This window comes from Cydia amplana, chromosome 1 (assembly GCF_948474715.1).
Source record: "Cydia amplana chromosome 1, ilCydAmpl1.1, whole genome shotgun sequence".
NCBI classification, from domain to species: Eukaryota; Metazoa; Arthropoda; class Insecta; order Lepidoptera; family Tortricidae; genus Cydia; species Cydia amplana.
The window spans coordinates 22,856,126-22,874,840 of NC_086069.1; the positions used below are offsets into that span (position 1 = coordinate 22,856,126).

The window sequence follows — 18,715 nt, forward strand, 5'->3', positions numbered from 1 at the left end:
TTAAAAAGGGGATGAAAGGTTGTATGGGGTTCAAGATTTATTTTAAGCTAGGAATTTGAAACTCTGTAAAAATGTATTATATTAAAAAATAAGAAAACTAATTTCAGCGTTTTTAAAAAGTCATCCCCCAAGGTGGTGAAAAAGGGGTTGAAAGTTTGTATGGAGATCAAATATTTTTGTGAGTGTGTGACTTTAAACTTTGTATATGGGTATATTATTATAAGACAGGAAAAGTAATTTCAGCGTTTTTGAAAATTAATCCCCTAACAGGGTTAAAAAGGGGTTGAAAGTTTGAATCCATTACAAATGCTTTGAAACTTCTTAGAAAGGCATAATAGCCGATTACAAAAAAAAGTAATTGCGACGTTTTAGGAAATTTAACCCCTAAGGGGGTAAAAAAGGGGATGAAACTTTGTCTTGGGGTGCAAATTTTATTTTTAGCTAGGACCTTGAAACTTTGCAAAAAGGTATTAAATTAAAAAACAAGAAAACAAATTTCAGCGTTTTTAAAAATTCATCGCCCGAGGTGGTGAAAAAGGGGTTGAAAGTTTGTACGGAGATCAAATATTATTGACAGTGCGGGACTTGAGTCTTTGTATAAAGCCATATTATTAAAACTCAAGAAAAGTAATTTCAGCGTTTTTAAAAATTCATCCCTTAAAAGGGGTTGAAAGATTGTATAGGGTTTATATTTTATTTTAACCTACGAATTTGTAACTTCGTAAAAAGTTATTCTTCTTGTATAGAGCCATATTATTAAAACTCAAGAAAAGTAATTTCAGCGTTTTTAAAAATTCATCCCTTAAAAGGGTTAAAAAGGGGATGAAAGGTTGTATGGGGTTCAAGATTTATTTTAAGCTAGGAATTTGAAACTCTGTAAAAATGTATTATATTAAAAAATAAGAAAACTAATTTCAGCGTTTTTAAAAAGTCATCCCCCAAGGTGGTGAAAAAGGGGTTGAAAGTTTGTATGGAGATCAAATATTTTTGTGAGTGTGTGACTTTAAACTTTGTATATGGGTATATTATTATAAGACAGGAAAAGTAATTTCAGCGTTTTTGAAAATTAATCCCCTAACAGGGTTAAAAAGGGGTTGAAAGTTTGAATCCATTACAAATGCTTTGAAACTTCTTAGAAAGGCATAATAGCCGATTGCAAAAAAAAGGAATTGCGACGTTTTAGGAAATTCAACCCCTAAGAGGGTAAAAAAGGGGATGAAACTTTGTCTTAGGGTGCAAAATTTATATTAAGCTAAGACCTTGAAACTTCGCCAAAAGGTATTAAATTAAAAAATAACAAAACAAATTTCAGTGTTTTAAAAAATTCATCCCCCGAGTTGGTGAAAAAGGGGTTGAAAGTTTGTACGGAGATCAAATATTTTTTAGAGTGCGGGACTTGAATCTTTGTATAAAGCCATATTATTAATTCTCAAGAAAAGTAATTTCAGCGTTTTCAAAAATTCATCCCTTAAAAGGGGTTGAAAGATTGTATAGGGTTTATATTTTATTTTAACCTACGAATTTGTAACTTCGTAAAAAGTTATTCTAACTAACGCTAACTATTGTTAGCGTTTTTCAAAATTCAACATTTAATGTGGTGAAAAAGGGGTTGAAAATTTGTATGGAGGTCAATATTTTTTGTAAGTACGGGACTTGAATCTTTGTATAATGACATATTATTAGAATACGAGAAAAGTAATTTCAGCGTTTTTAAAAATTCATCCCTTAAAAGGGTTAAAAAGGGGTTGAAAGATTGTATAGGGTTTATATTTTATTTTAACCTAGGAATTTGTAACTTCGTAAAAAGTTATTTCATTAAAAGAGAAGATAACTATTGTTAGCGTTTTTCAAAATTCATCATTTAATGTGGTGAATAAGGGGTTGAAAATTTGTATGGAGGTCAATATTTTTTGTAAGTACGGGACTTGAATCTTTGTATAATGACATATTATTAGAATACGAGAAAAGTAATTTCAGCGTTTTTAAAAATTCATACCCTATAAGGGTCCAAAAGGGGTTGAAATTTTGTATAGGGTTCAAATTTTATTTAAAGCTAAGAACTTGAAACTTCGTAAAAAGGAATTTTATTAAAAAACAAAAAAACCTATTCAGCGTTTTTAAAAATTCATCCCCCGAGGTGGTGAAAAAGGGGTTGAAAGTTTGTATGGAGATCAAATATTTTTGAGAGTGCGAGACTTAAATCTTTGTATAAAGCCATGGTATTAGAACACAAGAAAACTTATTTCAGCGTTTTTAAAAATTCATCCCATAACAGGGTTAAAAAGGGGTTGAAAGATTGTATAGGTTATAATTTTATTTAAAGCTAGGAACTTGAAGCTTCGTAAAAAGGTATTTTATTAAGAGAAAAGAAAACTAATTTCAGAGTTTTGAATAATTCATCCCCCATGGTGGTGAAGGGGGTCGAAAATTTGTATGGAACCCAAATATTTATCGGAGTGCGGGACTTGAATCGTTGTATAAAGGCATATTATTACAATACAAGAAAAGTAATTTCAGCGTTTTTAAAAATTCATCCCCTAAAAGTTTAAACAGGGGTTGAGAGTTGGTAGAGGGTTCAACTTTATTTAAAGCTAGGACCTTCAAACTTCGTAAATAGGTAGTTAGGTAATAGGTTTTATTAAATAGTGGACTTGAAAATCTTCTGGGGATTGAGAGAGATTATATCGAGATTATCGAGAACAATTTTATTCAGTTAGGGGCTTGAAACTTCGTAGCCAGGTTGTGAAAGACAAATCTCATGCGTTGTATAATAATGATTAACCGTCCCTACTTCTATCTTTTGCTGCATAATGTTCTAAGCTAATGTAGAATTTATAACCACCAATATACAAATCCACGCGTACGAAGTCGCGGGCAACAGCTAGTAATATTATAAATGTAAAAGTGTTTGTGATAATTAGGTACAATATTTAATCAAAAGTAGGTTTATAGCGATGAAAGTAATTTACAAGAAATTTTAAAAATACCTAACACTTCTTATGTTCTCCCATTGCTTATTCATAATAAAAAAAAAACACATTTAACTGATTTGCAAGACCGATGTGATCCCATACCGCACAAATTTTGTTCGCGGTACACTAAAAATAAGATTGAGTGTAGTTTTACCGGGCCCAATTTTGTTCATAACATTAACAAAAAAGCGGCCAAGTGCGAGTCGGACTCGCCCATGAAGGGTTCCGTATTTAGGCGATTTATGACGTATAAAAAAAAACTACTTACTAGATCTCGTTCAAACCAATTTTCGGTGGAAGTTTACATGGTAATGTACATCATATATTTTTTTTAGTTTTATCATTCTCTTATTTTAGAAGTTACAGGGGGGGGACACACATTTTACCACTTTGGAAGTGTCTCTCGCGCAAACTATTCAGTTTAGAAAAAAATGATATTAGAAACCTCAATATCATTTTTGAAGACCTATCCATAGATACCCCACACGTATGGGTTTGATGAAAAAAAAACATTTGAGTTTCAGTTCGAAGTATGGGGAACCCCAAAAATTTATTGTTTTTTTTCTATTTTTGTGTGAAAATCTTAATGCGGTTCACAGAATACATCTACTTACCAAGTTTCAACAGTATAGTTCTTATAGTTTCGGAGAAAAGTGGCTGTGACATACGGACGGACAGACAGACGGACAGACGGACAGACGGACAGACAGACAGACAGACATGACGAATCTATAAGGGTTCCGTTTTTTGCCATTTGGCTACGGAACCCTAAAAAACGGCAGCCAATCCTTTTTTGAGAAGGTAATATAATACTGGGTAAGAAAAATTCCTTGAGCTTACATTTTGATGCCAAATTCGTCCGTGGATCTCGCTCGTCAATAGACCGGTACATACTACGAACAAATTCGTCCGTGGGTCTCGCTCGTCAATAGGTACATTACATACTACGAACAAATTCGTCCGTGGGTCTCGCTCGTCAATAGGTACATACTACGAACAAGTGCGAGCGAAATGCATACGCGAATGATAACAAAATGACATCATTTTGATAACGATATCAAAATGTATGTTTGAATTGGCCTTCTTGTGATTCTATCTTTGCTGCATGACCTTTGCCAAACAGTGTAAGTAAAGACTGATCGCCACTTTTGCGATGGGTTAATAACTTAATACATAATTATCCGTAGCAAAAAAAGGTACATTTGCACATAATTCTTGTATTTTACAAGCCCTAAACAATGGAGAAACCGATATCTTAAGAATCATTGTTCTTATTGATATCAGATTTCACCATCACTCTGATGCCGATGTCTATTTAATTTCACTTGTTAATTACACAAAACATCACGGTATTTATGATTTGCATCATCTCTCGCTTTCAATTCATGTGTCACATGTGTGTGCTGGGTAATGACTGAAGCCCCCCGTGATTTATGGATAGGTATAATACAAAGAACTGCTCGCTTAAAGGTATAAGATAAATATGTAATATTAATTTTGAATACAGCTTGAGTTGTGAATAATTTACGCTCTCGTGATGCTCAATAAGTAGCGCTAGCGGTACACCGCGAAATTCAGTAAAATGCTGCAAATGGTGTTAAAGGAATGAAAATCGGTACGATTGATCTTTAGGACATTTGAAACAATTTGACCCGAAACACCAACAAACAAAAAAAAAACGAGAGGAGCTATGACATACATAGTTAGGACACATATTTCTTAATCTATATTATTTATAGTTTATGATGGTTCATTATTTTGTAAGTGGGTAGATTTGCACAGTGTAATTTTTCCTCAGTCACCCGTTGACTACGAACGCTGTAGAGGGTTCGAAACGTCGGGATATAGAATAAATTCAACATACGCGATATAATCCGTTTTAATAGTTTTATTTCATGAGTAACTATCGCGGTAACCGAAGATAATATTTTGTGAAACAAGTTTTAAAAATTTCATATCTTTTAGAATTCCTCTTATTCATACAAAATAAATATTGCCTTCAATGTACGCTGACATCAGTGTATTTGACGTTGCTTTGTCACGCTCTAAACATAACAAAATTTGCAATACGTTGCGTCTTAGAATGAACTTTAAAGTGTAATAAAAATCATAACAAGTTATTTTTAAAAGTTGCTGAACAAATGTTGGTGAGTTTGAGGAGTACAGCCTACAGTTTAATTTATTGCTCCTGTTACAGGAAATAGCCTGTATAACGGTTTTTTTTTTTCAGAAAGTCGCTTATATCTCGGAATCTATAAGACGTAGTAAATATCGTCTATGTAAGAATTGAGAATTGTAAAAAAAAAATTAAAAAAAAAATTGCTTAATGTAAATATTTTCAAAATTGCTTTATTACGATTAGATAAGAGGATATTAGGTATAATTTGAGATATAATTTACAAAAAAAAATTAACGGTATATGTATATTTGGAGATGCCCAAACTTGGTATGTTTTGGAAATTATTTTTATTATAAAAAAAATACTGAAATGTAATGAATAATGTTGTGATATATTTTTAGAATCGGCTCAGAAAGCCCTTTCGTTTAATACCACAAACGATAGGTTTCTGAACAAAATTATTTTATATTCCATACAAAAAGAAGATGACCTCATAACTCTCGTTTTTTTTTATTTGTTGGTGCTTCAGGTCAAATTGTTTCAAATGTCCTAAAGATCAATCGTACCGATTTTCATACCTTTAACATTATTTGCAGCGTTTTTGGCGAACCGCTCGCGCTAAAGGTCACTTTTCCTTGTTTTAGAGGTAGTAATGTTAGTAAATAATGCAGTCGCCTTAGTACAATGCAGAGACCCTATGTAGGTACCTACGGTCGATGCCCCAACATAAATACCCAAGTTGCCTACCTCGGCTACCTCGTAGTTTCATCGCATCTAATAGATTAATAAGTAACCTACTTTTGTTTCATAATATAATAATCTCTGTATTACCTAAAAATTGTTTTATTGATTTGAGAACTTTATAGAATATATTAGGTATAGCTGGTCAACCAAATCTTGTCAGTAAAAAAAGGCGCGAAATTCAAATTTTCTATGGAACGATATCCCTTCGCGCCTACATTTTTCAAATTTGCCGCCTTTTTCTACTGTCAAGATCTGGTTGACCAAGTATAAGTAAGGTAAAGGGCCCCTGTTTCGGCAGGTTAAGGCTCTTGAGAGTTTGTATATTAACAAGCATTTTTTTTTAATATTACTAAGCATATTAACACCTTGAAAGCTTTTGAGTAAGTTATATTAGTTCTTTGTTAATAATTTAATGTATAAACTATAGGGTTTTAGTTGAAACTTTTTTTTATATGAATTTTTTCGTGAACCTCTTATTTGGCTCCCATTTCGTGATACAAATTTAGCTCAGCTCCTAAGTTCGTGAATTCGTGTCCCCTGTTTCGTAATAAAGTTTTCTTAGAGTAATTGGTGATAATTTGCTGATAATCATTTTAAATTACCTACTTACGAGTAATTGTAAGGTCAAATTAAAAATAATATTGAAAAAAAAAATTAAATTGAGAGCTAAGTAGCTTAAAGCTTTTTGTACTCGTCGACTTTAATGGTTGAATTAAGACTTCGTAAACCGTATGGGTACTTTAATACTTGATTAAAAGCCGAAACTATATAAATAAAAAATAAAAAAAAAAATTACCAAAAATTTTTTTTTACAAAAAACATATTAACTATCTTATACGTTAAATATAAACATACACAAAAATAAATCAAATAAATTGAATTATAAATAAAATTGTGCTAGTAGTTAATATGAGAAATTGAGAATATACGTGGAATATACCTTAAGAATTTAAACTCGGGTCACATTCAAACTCGTTTTATGAGAATTCTAGTGAAAAAAACATATACCGAATTTCGCTCATACGAAACTTCATGAAATACATTAATTGTTTTCTGATTTATTTTTTTCATTATCTTCGTTGTTATATTTAAAAACAAGCACTCAAAATGTATCTAGAAAATCCTTGATTCGTTAGTGGCACGAAACAGGAGACACACGAAAAATATAATGACCGCTATTTCGTGAGTCGATTTATTGCAATTTTAAGGTATTTCTATGCATATATTCAATCTTTTTTCTTATCAAATCAATTACTAAGGAACCCACAGAAACACTCCCAAAAACTTTTTTTCGAATGGGTTTAGCTTTTCCTTCCTATAAGCTTAACAAGTGAGAGCGCGCACCTTACGCCTAAAAAAAGTGCACGCATACAACACAGCTATTCGCGGCCGTCTGACAGTTTCGACCGTCGTATTACTCTCAGTTTAATCACTAAAATATTGGTTATTATTTTATTGAAGAGATTAAATAATACAGATTTTTTTCATATGTATAATTTGAATAAAAAATATTTGTATTCATTATTATTTGCGCCAGAAACAAAACTAACGAAATAACGTACTAACACGAACTTGGGGCCCTTTACCTTACATAATTGTTTACGATTCACGGTTGGTCTTCAATTGCTCTATGTAGGTATGAGTGACCGCTCGCTGTGCGTTCTCTATCCTCTACTAGCTAATAACTTGTCTGAATATTTTTTTTTGATATTTTTTTTATATAAATCTGAACATTGGCTCGAGCTAAATAAAAACATCGATATCCGCGAAAACCCGATTGTTCTGACTTTTGACCTTGAATAACTCCCGGTCCAGACTCGAGATTTTCTTTGACTATTTAGTCAGCATAAGAGCATGTATAAGTATAATACGTATAGGTACAATTAAGTTTCTAATAGCTTATTATCTCTCATTTCGACGTTAAACCGGCGAAACGACGAAAACGAGGTTAAATTAATGTAATGTAATGTAATGTTATGTTAAAAAGCGGTGGTGGCCGAGTGGATATGACGCCCGACTTTCAATCCGGAGGTCGCGGGTTCAAATCCTGGCTCGTACCAATGAGTTTTTCGGAACTTATGTACGAAATATCATTTGATATTTACCACTAGCTTTTCGGTGAAGGAAAACATCGTGAGGAAACCTGCATACATCTGCGAAGAAATTCAAAGGTGTATGTGAAGTCCCCAATCCGCATTGGGCTAGCGTGGGGACTATAGCCCGAGCCCTCTCGCGCATGAGAGGAGGCCTGTGCCCAGCAGTGGGACGTATATAGGCTCAAATTATTATTATTATTATTTGTATCTCCGTTATAAAACTCTCGGGTCTTTCGAGCCCGGTCATTTATAAGGCGTGCGTGGGGATATAGATCCAACACGTAGAGGCCATTTGGAGAGATTTGATGTCATGTAGAACGCCTGCTGGAACCCATTCACGGGTACATCAATAGATACCCATGAACCGGTTTCAGCAGGCATTGGAAGCTATTGTAGAGAATATGGACAGAGTACTGGTCTATGTTTTAAGTTTGGGTGGAAAAAAGACTGGGCTATTGCTAAGAGTTCCGGACACCTGCCATAACATTGTGTTATACAGTATTGTCGAGGCAGGCGGTGACTCGCCACTCGCTAGATGGGCACCTGATGCGCCACCTTTATTATTATTATTATTAATGTTATGTTAGCTCAAAGACTTAGTGGTAAATGTTTGCCAAACAGCTTCCTGAATTAAGTTAGTTATGAAATAATTCCCTTCCGCTTTGGAATAGCGCAGCGTGGGATTATCCCAATCCCTCGCGTATTTGACAGGAGGTTTTTTCACAATGAGACGTATGTAGGATGATGTAGGCTAGATTGCCCTTTATTTAATTCGTTTCTTAAGTTAGGCTTTTATAATGTTTTTAGGGTTCCGTACTCAAAGGTAGAAACAGGACCCTATTACTAAGACTCCACTGTGCGTCTGTCTGTCACCAGGCTGTAACTCATCAACCGTGATAGCTAGACAGTTGAAATTTTCACAGGTGATGTATTTCTGTTGCCGCTATAACAACAAGAAGGTACTAAAAACAAAATTAAATAAATATTTGAGTGGGTCACAACAAACGTGATTTTTTTGCCGTTTTTTGCGTACCTACTTATACGGAACCCTTCGTGCCCGAGTCCGCCTCACACTTGGCCGGTTAATCCAAAACAATAAACATTTGATACCTAAATAAAACCTAATCTAGGTTGACTCCAGCAGCGGGAAATATATTACGAGTATTATGAAATATTTTTTTTTGTTAAAAAATCATTTTTGATAAAATCTTTTATCGCGGACTGAACTTTTATATAAACAGTCGTCCAATAATCATTGAGTGTTCCTATGGACATTTTTGGCCTCCAACACATAACATACCTACAGTGCTCCAACATCATATTAGCACGATAATATCATGATTAAATCCCGAAGTTCCTCTACTCCTGGGTTAGGTAATTAATTACCTATTAAAAACTTGAATTGCGCTCTAAAAGATTTCTCGAGATAATAAACGCAAATTTGATCCCTTTTTGTTTCGCTAAGGAATCGCACGCTTAGATGAAGCTGTTTCGCGCAGTAAACACTGCAAATGACACTATCAATCAAGAGTTTTCTCTGCATAGCTTCAGACTTGATAAAAAATACTGAGTGCCGGAAAACCCAGGCAGCTTGAAGATGTTGATGAAAGTGTTTGTGTTTCTCCGGAACCATGAGTGCAATAATATGTCGCGCTCGATATGTTACGAGCAGAAAGTTAAGGGTCGCATTGGTCGCAATCCAATTTGCAATAATTTTATTGTTACAATGCCTTGCCGCCACAATAACAATACTTCCAAATGTCTAGTTAGTATAATATAAAAAGGACTAGGAACTAGGAAGGACTGAGGTCTATAGGTAGACATTACCAAAAAACCAACATGTTTTATATTAGGTTTTTATTCATTTATTTTATAATATACTTATTCAACTAAGTAGGTGTAATCAACATTCTTTCGTCGTCTATCTGCCACAAAAAGAGTTCGTGAGAGACAGACAAAACTAATATATCTGAATATTCAGAATGAAGGTACAAATTAATAAATAAAATAAATTAAATCACTATTCTAACAAATGCAAATATTTAAGGTAGGTTTAAAGGTAGATAGGACTTATAACTATTGAGGTATGTTTTTATATTTGAATAACATGACTGAGTACCACATTTTCAATCTATATAATCCAAAAATTTTTATTTGATAGAAAATAATATTTTATTATCAGTTCTTACTAGGAAATCTAATTTAATTAAGGATCCTATTTAATTAAGGAACAAATCCTCTTTACAAAGACTACTTCTAGTTACCTATTCGTCTCTTGTTTTTTTAGATTTCTGAGAATCTTCGTATTCGTCGATTTCTAAATCAAATGAAAATAAAACCATTTTAAGTCACTTTTTCGTAGATTCTACGGCTAAATGGTGCAGATAAAATAAGTACATAACAATCTCATTTTATTTTTGCTCTAGTCTCTATCTAAAGATTCGGAATATGCGTCAAAAGAAAGTTCTCATTGTTTTTCATAGGATCCTGCGTAGAATTTCCAGCGAGCTGCATAGTTGCAAAAAAACATATGGCTTTAATGGAATTCTTTCATAAGTGGCCATTCACTTTTGTAGCTGGGTGTACCTACCTATGTGAAAAGAGGACTACTTAATGCATTTTATTTAGTATCTGGCGGGTTGGACTATAGCAGTATTTAGTCGGAGATGGTAGCGTCGTTGTCGGAGCGGCCCCAGGGCGAGAGCAGAGGCCCGGGCGCGGGCCAGGGCGCGGCCACGGGCGCGGGCAGCAGCTCGGCGCGCGGGTGCAGGTGCACCAGGGGGGACGGCGCCGCCGCCACGAACAAGCGCGATACGGCCTGAAGACATGCAGTAACCAGCATTACGCGCCGGCCACGACATCGCGCGGCGGCGGCAGCGGCGAGCGGCGGCCATAGGTGGGAACGAAAGGTCAGATCGCTGTGTCTCGCTACCTATGGCCGCCGCTCGCCGCTGCCGCCGCCGCGCGATGTCGTGGCCAGGCCGTTAGTGGTAGTAGTTTTGTGGTTTTGGTTGTTGATGAGTTTTCGAAATCAAGCAGTTTGGGCGTGTGGTTTTTAATAATGGAGGTTGTGGGTTTGAGTGCTGGCTATGAATAAGCTTTTTGTTAGATGGAGTCTGTGCCGAAAACTCCTTGCCTCATCAATGGCTATTCTACGGATTCTACTTTCTGCGACGGTTATACGAGCTGAACCTGTGCCGAATAATGCCACGAGTGACGAGCCTAAATATAATATTTGTAGGTATTATGATCGTAACTAGCGTAACTTTCGTGTCCTAAATGCGACGATGTTGTATACGGTTTAAGCAGATTATGATAATGAAATTTAGATCATACCTGACTGACGGAGACAATGAGCAGCAAAACGCCGATGGCCAGGTTCTTGACGGAGATGACGGCCAGCGCCATTAGTAGCGTCGAGATGACACCCAGCGTGAACATCACGGGCAGGAAGATGAACGACAGCCGCTTCAGCGCGTTGTGGCCGAACGTACGGCCGACGCTCTCCTCTGCTGAAAACAGAATGAGTACAGTCAGCAATACTATTCGCTTAGCACCTTTACCATAGCACCATACAAACTCCTAAGCAGGGCCCCCCTGGTCACTTTTCTCTATAGCTGATTGTACGTTATCTCAAGTTCTTAGATTAGTAAAAGCTAAAGCTTAAATAAATTATGCCCAACGGCAATGAGAAGGTTCTAAAAAAGTCACTACGCGATCGTTAAAACAACAAAATGTTATCTCTGCGTACACAGAGGATCTCTACCTCTGCGTCTACCGAAAACCGCGCGTTTCCTAAATGTCATAAAAGGCAATATAATTTAAGACCATTGTATCCATATGACTGTGAACCAAGTATTTGTAAGACAGAATCAAGGGCTATTACTCTATATTGGACACCTCAATAAATGTAAATAATACAAGAGAAAATAGAAACACAAGCAGAGGTAAACAATAGGCGGTAGAGAATTATATAAGTATACCAAAAAAATATATATATGTCGCAGGGAAATGATCAAAACAGAGATTCGAACAAATCTCTAAGGGATATGATCAAATCACGCAGGATGTTAAAATGGCGAATCCATATCATCATTTCCCTAGAAAAATTCAGTAATTTGACCAAATCACTGACTCTGTTTAGTGAAAAGACAAAATCGGCCAATAAACGCGAAACGCTTTTTCATTTCACTAGATTTGTTTAGGAATTTGACAAAATCCCTAACCACGACAGTAAGTTGACGAAACGAACTTAAAAAATCAACTTGTTTTATCATTTCGCTAAACAGGTTTAGTGAAATGATAAAGTCTCAACTGGAAGATGGTACCTATATGGTAATTTGATTAAATCTCTGAAAGGTTTAGTGAAATGACGAAAGCAAGTACAGAATACAACAGTTTACTCTACAGTTAAGCGATTTGATCAAATCTCTGACTAGATTAAGTGAATTTTTTTGAAATTATGATGCCGACAGATGTACCGATTTGGTACAGATAATTTTTAATACCTATTTAAAATAATGCCCGGTACATTACTTCCATCTAATGGACCTCTGTCTACCTTAGGGACGTCCACCAACACGCTTGATTTGATTAGCAACTCTTTGTGCAGAGAAGTCTCTTTCATTTTTTCAGCCGATATTTTCAAAAATGTTCACTTAATCTAGTCAGAGATTTGATCAAATCGCTTAACTGTAGAGTAAACTGTTGTATTCTGTCTTGCTTTCGTCATTTCACTAAACTGTTCAGAGATTTAATCAAATCACCATATAGGTACTATCTTCCAGTTGAGACTTTACCATTTCACTAAACTTGTTTAGCGAAATGATAAAACTAGTTGACTTTTTAAGTTCGTTTCGTCAACTTACTGTCGTGGTTAGGGATTTTGTCAAATTCCTAAACAAATCTAGTGAAATGAAAAAGCGTTTCGCGTTTATTGGCCGATTTTGTCTTTTCACTAAACAGAGTCAGTGATTTGGTCAAATGACTGAATTTTTCTAGGGAAATGATGATATGGATTCGCCATTTTAACATCCTGCGTGATTTGATCATATCCCTTAGAGATTTGTTCAAATCTCTGTTTTGATCATTTCCCTGCGACATATACAGTGTGGAAAGATAAGTCGGGCCCTGGAGGGAAACTACTTTAAATCCTTAAGCTGTCTCATTTTACTTAATGGGGGACTTTGTTTTTAAAAAGAAACAAAACTGCATTCAAAGTATTTTTCCTTTTTTTTCTTCAATTTGGCTTGTCTAAAAAAATCTTGAGTACTAAATATTACATTTTATGGATATTTTGTACGACAGAGGAGTTTGAGACCTAATGTTTCTTGGAGAAATGTTATCATTAACATTAACTGTATCGACTAGTAGAATAAAATTGCGAGTTTTTATTTTTTGGAATTTTTAGTCGGTTCGAGTCCCGGGCGAGGCAAGCGAGTTTTAGAAAATCTTTGAATGCAGTTTTGTTTCTTTTTAAAAATAAAGGAATGTCTCCTTTAAGTAAAATGAGCCAGCTTAAGGATTTAAGGTAGTTTCCCTCCAGGGCTCGACTTATCTTTCCACACTGTATAGTAGGTCCTTCGTGAAAGGTTGATACCCATTATAACCTTACTAATATTACCTATATTCGTTTCCGTAAAAAAAAACTTTTACAGTACATATGGGGCTTTCGTACTAGTGCGTAAAATAGCACTTTTCGTGTGTATGTCGAAACTTTAAAGTGCCATATGTACTGTAAAACGTTGTTCGATACACGTGCGAATAGGTAATTCGCAACTCGTGTCGATTTACCTACTCCCTTCGGTCGTGTTTTAATTTATCTCCACTCGTTCCGAATTTCCTCTTTTTCGCACTTGTATTGAATTTAACTATTTTGCTGTAGCGTTTAATTTTCCGACTGTAACTTTCGACTTTCGACTGCACTTAAAGTTGAATCTAACAAGCTCAGATTTAACGCAATGTCATTGTTTTTATTTTTTTATTATATTACAGAGTTCTTATACCTATTTGATTTCGTTGTTCACCATCACTATCATCAGATATCTAAATAAAATATCTTGGGATATTTGACTTGGTAATCGTATATCAAATATAGCAAGAATAACATAAACTTGTAATTAAGTGTTGAATGTTTCGCAATCCGAGATATTTAATAAAATACCTACAAAACAGGGTCGGTCACGCAAATAGAAATCCGTGGTAATCCGCCTGGAAATATTTCATTAAGTTTTAAATACCTTTATAAAATCAACCAACCGAAACCAAATCGTGATGTTTCACTTTAAAATATTATTGCAATAATAATTTTACCTATAAAATGAAACACATTAATCCCATATATCTTTCATATCAAATAAAACCAATAACATAACAAAAAGGAGAATAAAATCACTAAAAGAACTAATAAATACAAGCACAAAGAAATATAATTGAAACTAAACCTAACTACGTACTCGAACAACCCACCCCGCCCCGCATCGTTCCCGTGCCCATCACGCTAGCCGCCCAAAGGTGTCCATCACGCTAGCCGCGTTTCCGCCTTGATTCGCGATAGACAACCTCTGCGAGTCTGCGCTAGGAACGACCCAGAGCGGGGGTCGAGACCCCTCTCCTGCAGGCGTCCCAGCTCCCCAAGAAAAGTTTTCGCTTCCGCGCACCAGCACCCAGGCGTCTCCACGGCAAGGGGAACGAACAAGAAGTTTGACAACGGCATACTTGTCCCTCTTTAGTGTAAGGCCTGAGTGGACGCTCGAGTTGGGCGTGCAGCGGGGCGGGGCCCGCGCGGCGTGCATGTTAAACAAATGCAAACGTATAGGAGCGGCCTTAGTGCATGCTGCTCAAGTCACTTGTGAGCCCGACGCCACGCTGCACGCCCCGCCCAACGCTCCGCTCCGAGCGTCCACTCAGGCCTTACACTTAGGGACGCCGCCCGCTCAGCGGCCGCTCATTACTTATATCTACACACACATTAATTATATCTACACACATCTTAGTTTCCTTTAATGTACTTAGCCATACCACGAAGTTAACGGAATTCAAAAAAACACCGTCAGGATACAGCTACTTAGCTAGTCGAATATTTGCTCTGTGAAATGACTTTTTTATCCGCTGTACCAAACTAACATTATTCGCTAAATATTATTAAAACTTACATAAAAGAGATCTACATAAGCGTTTATTTACTCCGGAGGTTCAATTGATATTTTAAAAATAGGAGTTATTAGATTGGATTTGGGTTGGGCACACATTTTTATTACCTTAGGTTGCATAACGGCACTACAATAGGTTTAGAGTATGAGGTAGACTAATAAGAAGTACATTTTTTTCTATTTTTGTGTGAAAATCTTAATGCGGTTCACAGAATACATCTACTTACCAAGTTTCAACAGTATAGTTCTTATAGTTTCGGAAAAAAGTGGCTGTGTGTGACATACGGACGGACGGACAGACAGACAGACATGACGAATCCATAAGGGTTCCGTTTTTTGCCATTTGGCTACGGAACCCTAAAATGGTACCTAAGTACTTCATTGTTTGCATTTCCCATTTTATAGTAAAAGTATGAGAATTCTTAGTTCTCTCATATAATAATAGTAATAAAGGAGCATTAAGCTGTCTTAGTATATGGTCTCATGCGAACATTCATTGCATGTTTCTAACTAACAATTTTCCCATAATTTAATATATGACATTGTATAAGCTCATGCAAAGTAGAATTAATTCGATACTAGGTTGGCATGGTACTCGTAATCAAAGAAGGTAACTTATGATTACTGTGAGTCAAATTAAGACTTTCTGTTAACGGACGAGAGCTTAAGAGCATACTCTTTGTATTAAATAACTGCTTAATCTTTTTAATTACTGCGTAATCTTTTTAATTACTGGCAACACCGTGCGGTGCTATTCAGAACATATCATTAACTTACACTCGTTAAAATCTTTCTAGCCAAGTGCGATATCTTTGTTGCCATCGTTCGACATAATACTTATACTCGTACAAAGTTAATTTGTATCCTAAAATTAAGGTACATTAGGTACGTCGGATTCGGTTTATGCCTAAATAATGGAACATTATTTTAGATTAGTCTTCAGTGACAAAACTGGAGCGCTAATTAACCCTACCTAACCCTTATATTATACCTAAGAACTGATGTAAAAAGTAATGAAATAAATGCATTTGTATTTGTAATTAGAATTTCAAAATATGTAGTATATTTTATTACAAATGTAAAAAGTGTCCCGAGATGTATTTTATGAGCTGTAGACGAATAAAAGACACGAGACTAGTACCCAATGACACTTGCACATGCAAAGTAAACGGTTATTAAAAAACACTAGTTCGCAACAACTTACTTTCCAAACGTTGTTTAGGCCCCACGTAAAGAACCCCTTTTTGGGCAACTGTATAAAAATAGTTATTTACGATACAAGTGCGGAAAAGAGGAAGTTTGAAACGAGTGGCGATAAATTAAAACACGACCGAATATTTTTAAATCGACACGAGTTGCGAATTACCTATTCGCACGAGTATCGTACAACGGTTTACAGTACATATGGCACTTTAAACTTTCGACATACGAACGGAAAGTGCTATTTACCGCACTAGTTCGGGAAAGTATGTACTGTAAAAATTATTTCAGTGCATCGTGCTTTGCACTTGCACCAATATAAAAGCACAGACGAGATGCACGAAGTTTGCAAGTCGTTTTTCGGTACGTGTAAGGCAATAAGCTTCTCATAAAATATGTGTAAATAGACTTTCTTAATAGATGCAAGAAGTTATTTAGGTAAGAATATTACAAATTGCCCAATTCGGTAAAGAAGTTAAGTACTTATTAGGTAAAAATGGGGCCTTAGCTATTATGTCCGTTGAAGGACTTTTCTTAGACCTATTTATTCTTGTTCAATATGCTGGCAAACTTAGTACCCAATTAATAAGGAAAATCTTAAGCATATTACTTCCGTATAAGTAGATACTTTTCTCTCTAGGGACCCTCATATATGTAATGATATTATAAACTGATAAAGTAGGTATAACAAATTTCGGAGAGTTTGTTAGTAGAATATAATGTATTTACCGCTGCTCAAAATTTCCGTCAAGTTAGATGCATCTTCCTCACATTGCACTAAGCCTACGAATATAGCCACGTAGGCTAGGGACAACACGGTGAATTTGTTACACATATCGGCCACCCACAACACTTCTGAACTGCAATTAAAAGAAAGGACGATCGCCAGTCAGTCGCTACACTATGACTGATTGTATTTTCACATGCACCCAGGATATAAAGTGTCCTGCGAAGACAATGGTCGGCGAGACCAAAGTCACGATGGGTAAAGAAAGCACAGTGCGTGACTGTTGAAATTGGCCCCGATTCCCGGCCCTGATCGACTAATGTTGAATCATTAACGGGCCCAGTGCTCCCCATGGACATATTGGACATCGACAACGACTTCTGATCCTTATCGGCATAATTGAAAGTGAGAAACACGGACGCGTGAGTCCATGTCATTACCGCCGCGTCTACTTACATACATATTCATAAACGAGCTCGATAATTATTCCATATGAATTAAGCTGTTGGATTTTTTATAATATAGAAAAGTTGAAAATATTGGACAAGTTGGAGATGGAGATGGAGTATAAATGTTCATCAATATCATCGGTTCAGCGGATAAGTCCAGTCCGATCCAGACCAGTCCAGTGCTCTTCTATTCTCTTTTGTTCTCCAGTGCTGTCCAGTTCAGTCCAGAGAAGAGAAGATTGCCATGCTCGGTATGTCGGTTATGTCGGAATGTCGAGATCCTTCGTTGCACCAAGGTGCAAGACGTGGGTTGCATCATTGAATCCCAGAAAATATAGTTCTAGTTGCTAATTTAGCTAGACAAGCACTCTTAGTTAAACCGGTATTAATGTTCAAATAAAATAAGGTTTTTTTTTATGTTTTAATGAGGCGAGTAAACAGAACTGTTCGCTAATTATCGTTAGTGAGTGTCAGATTTTCTTTAGAAATCAAATCCACGATGTTATTAAACTTTTTTCGGCTTGCAATTAGCAATTTTCGACTGTAAAAGAGATTAACTCCCGTCATTATCTGTCATCACCAGGATAGAACGGAAGAAAAGCTATAGATTAGAAGGCATTGTGACGGCGTTACTCTGTTCACTGTCATTTGTACCTAAATGATAAACGGTTTCATTCAGACAATATCTACAAGAAGATAATTAGGAAAAGATAATTATTCGTCGAGATAATATGATTACTATCATTAGTTACCTATGTTACAAGTATGTACAGTAGCTATCAGCTTTATGGGAACGTCCAAGGTGCTCAAAAATATCTGAACTGGCATCCTATCGCCTTGATAATAGAGGTGTGTTCAGATATTTGTGAGCACCTTGGCCGTCCCGATTTATTGATGGCGATTGTACCTAGTGTACCTATGCTCAATTCTTACGGATTTAACTATTCTACTGGCAGTCAAATGTTAATGTAAGTACTTAAGTAATATTGAGCTTTTTAATTTAAAAAGTGTCTATTTAAATAAGAGTAGGTACTCAAAATTACTTGGGGGTAACGGCTCCAAAATGAACCGTTAGATGTTCCTACTATTTAAATTTGATTAGGTTCCATAATACCGTTATCGGAAATAGCTTAGCCCCCAATTAATATTATTTGCTCGTGACCCCAAACAATTAAAATAACACCGACGAGAGCCACTCCTGCAATTCTCAGAGTTGTAATTATAACTCAAATCTACCAATTGACCTGCGTTCGGGCG

At 35.9% G+C, this 18,715-nt stretch overlaps 1 protein-coding gene across 1 annotated transcript; it reads right to left on the reverse strand.

The window, feature by feature from the left end:
• Positions 1-10,535: 10,535 nt before the first annotated feature.
• On the reverse strand, positions 10,536-17,507 carry LOC134653992 (protein apnoia). The gene is made up of 3 exons (XM_063509365.1): positions 17,012-17,507; positions 11,268-11,443; positions 10,536-10,749 (listed from the first exon to the last, which is right to left on the reverse strand). The coding sequence occupies exons 1-3, from the start codon at positions 17,115-17,117 to the stop codon at positions 10,588-10,590; spliced, it is 444 nt and encodes a 147-aa protein (XP_063365435.1). The 5' UTR covers positions 17,118-17,507; the 3' UTR covers positions 10,536-10,587.
• Between the last annotated feature and the right edge of the window lie 1,208 nt (positions 17,508-18,715).

Coding starts and splice junctions, on each gene's coding strand:
- LOC134653992 (XM_063509365.1), bottom strand. CDS start 17,117: ATGTGTAACAAATTCACCGTGTTGTCCCTAGCCTACGTGGCTATATTC. Junction 11,444..17,011: donor GACGGAAATTTTGAGCAGCG/GTAAATACATTA, acceptor TTCTGTTTTCAG/CAGAGGAGAGCGTCGGCCGT. Junction 10,750..11,267: donor TCATTGTCTCCGTCAGTCAG/GTATGATCTAAA, acceptor GCATGTCTTCAG/GCCGTATCGCGCTTGTTCGT.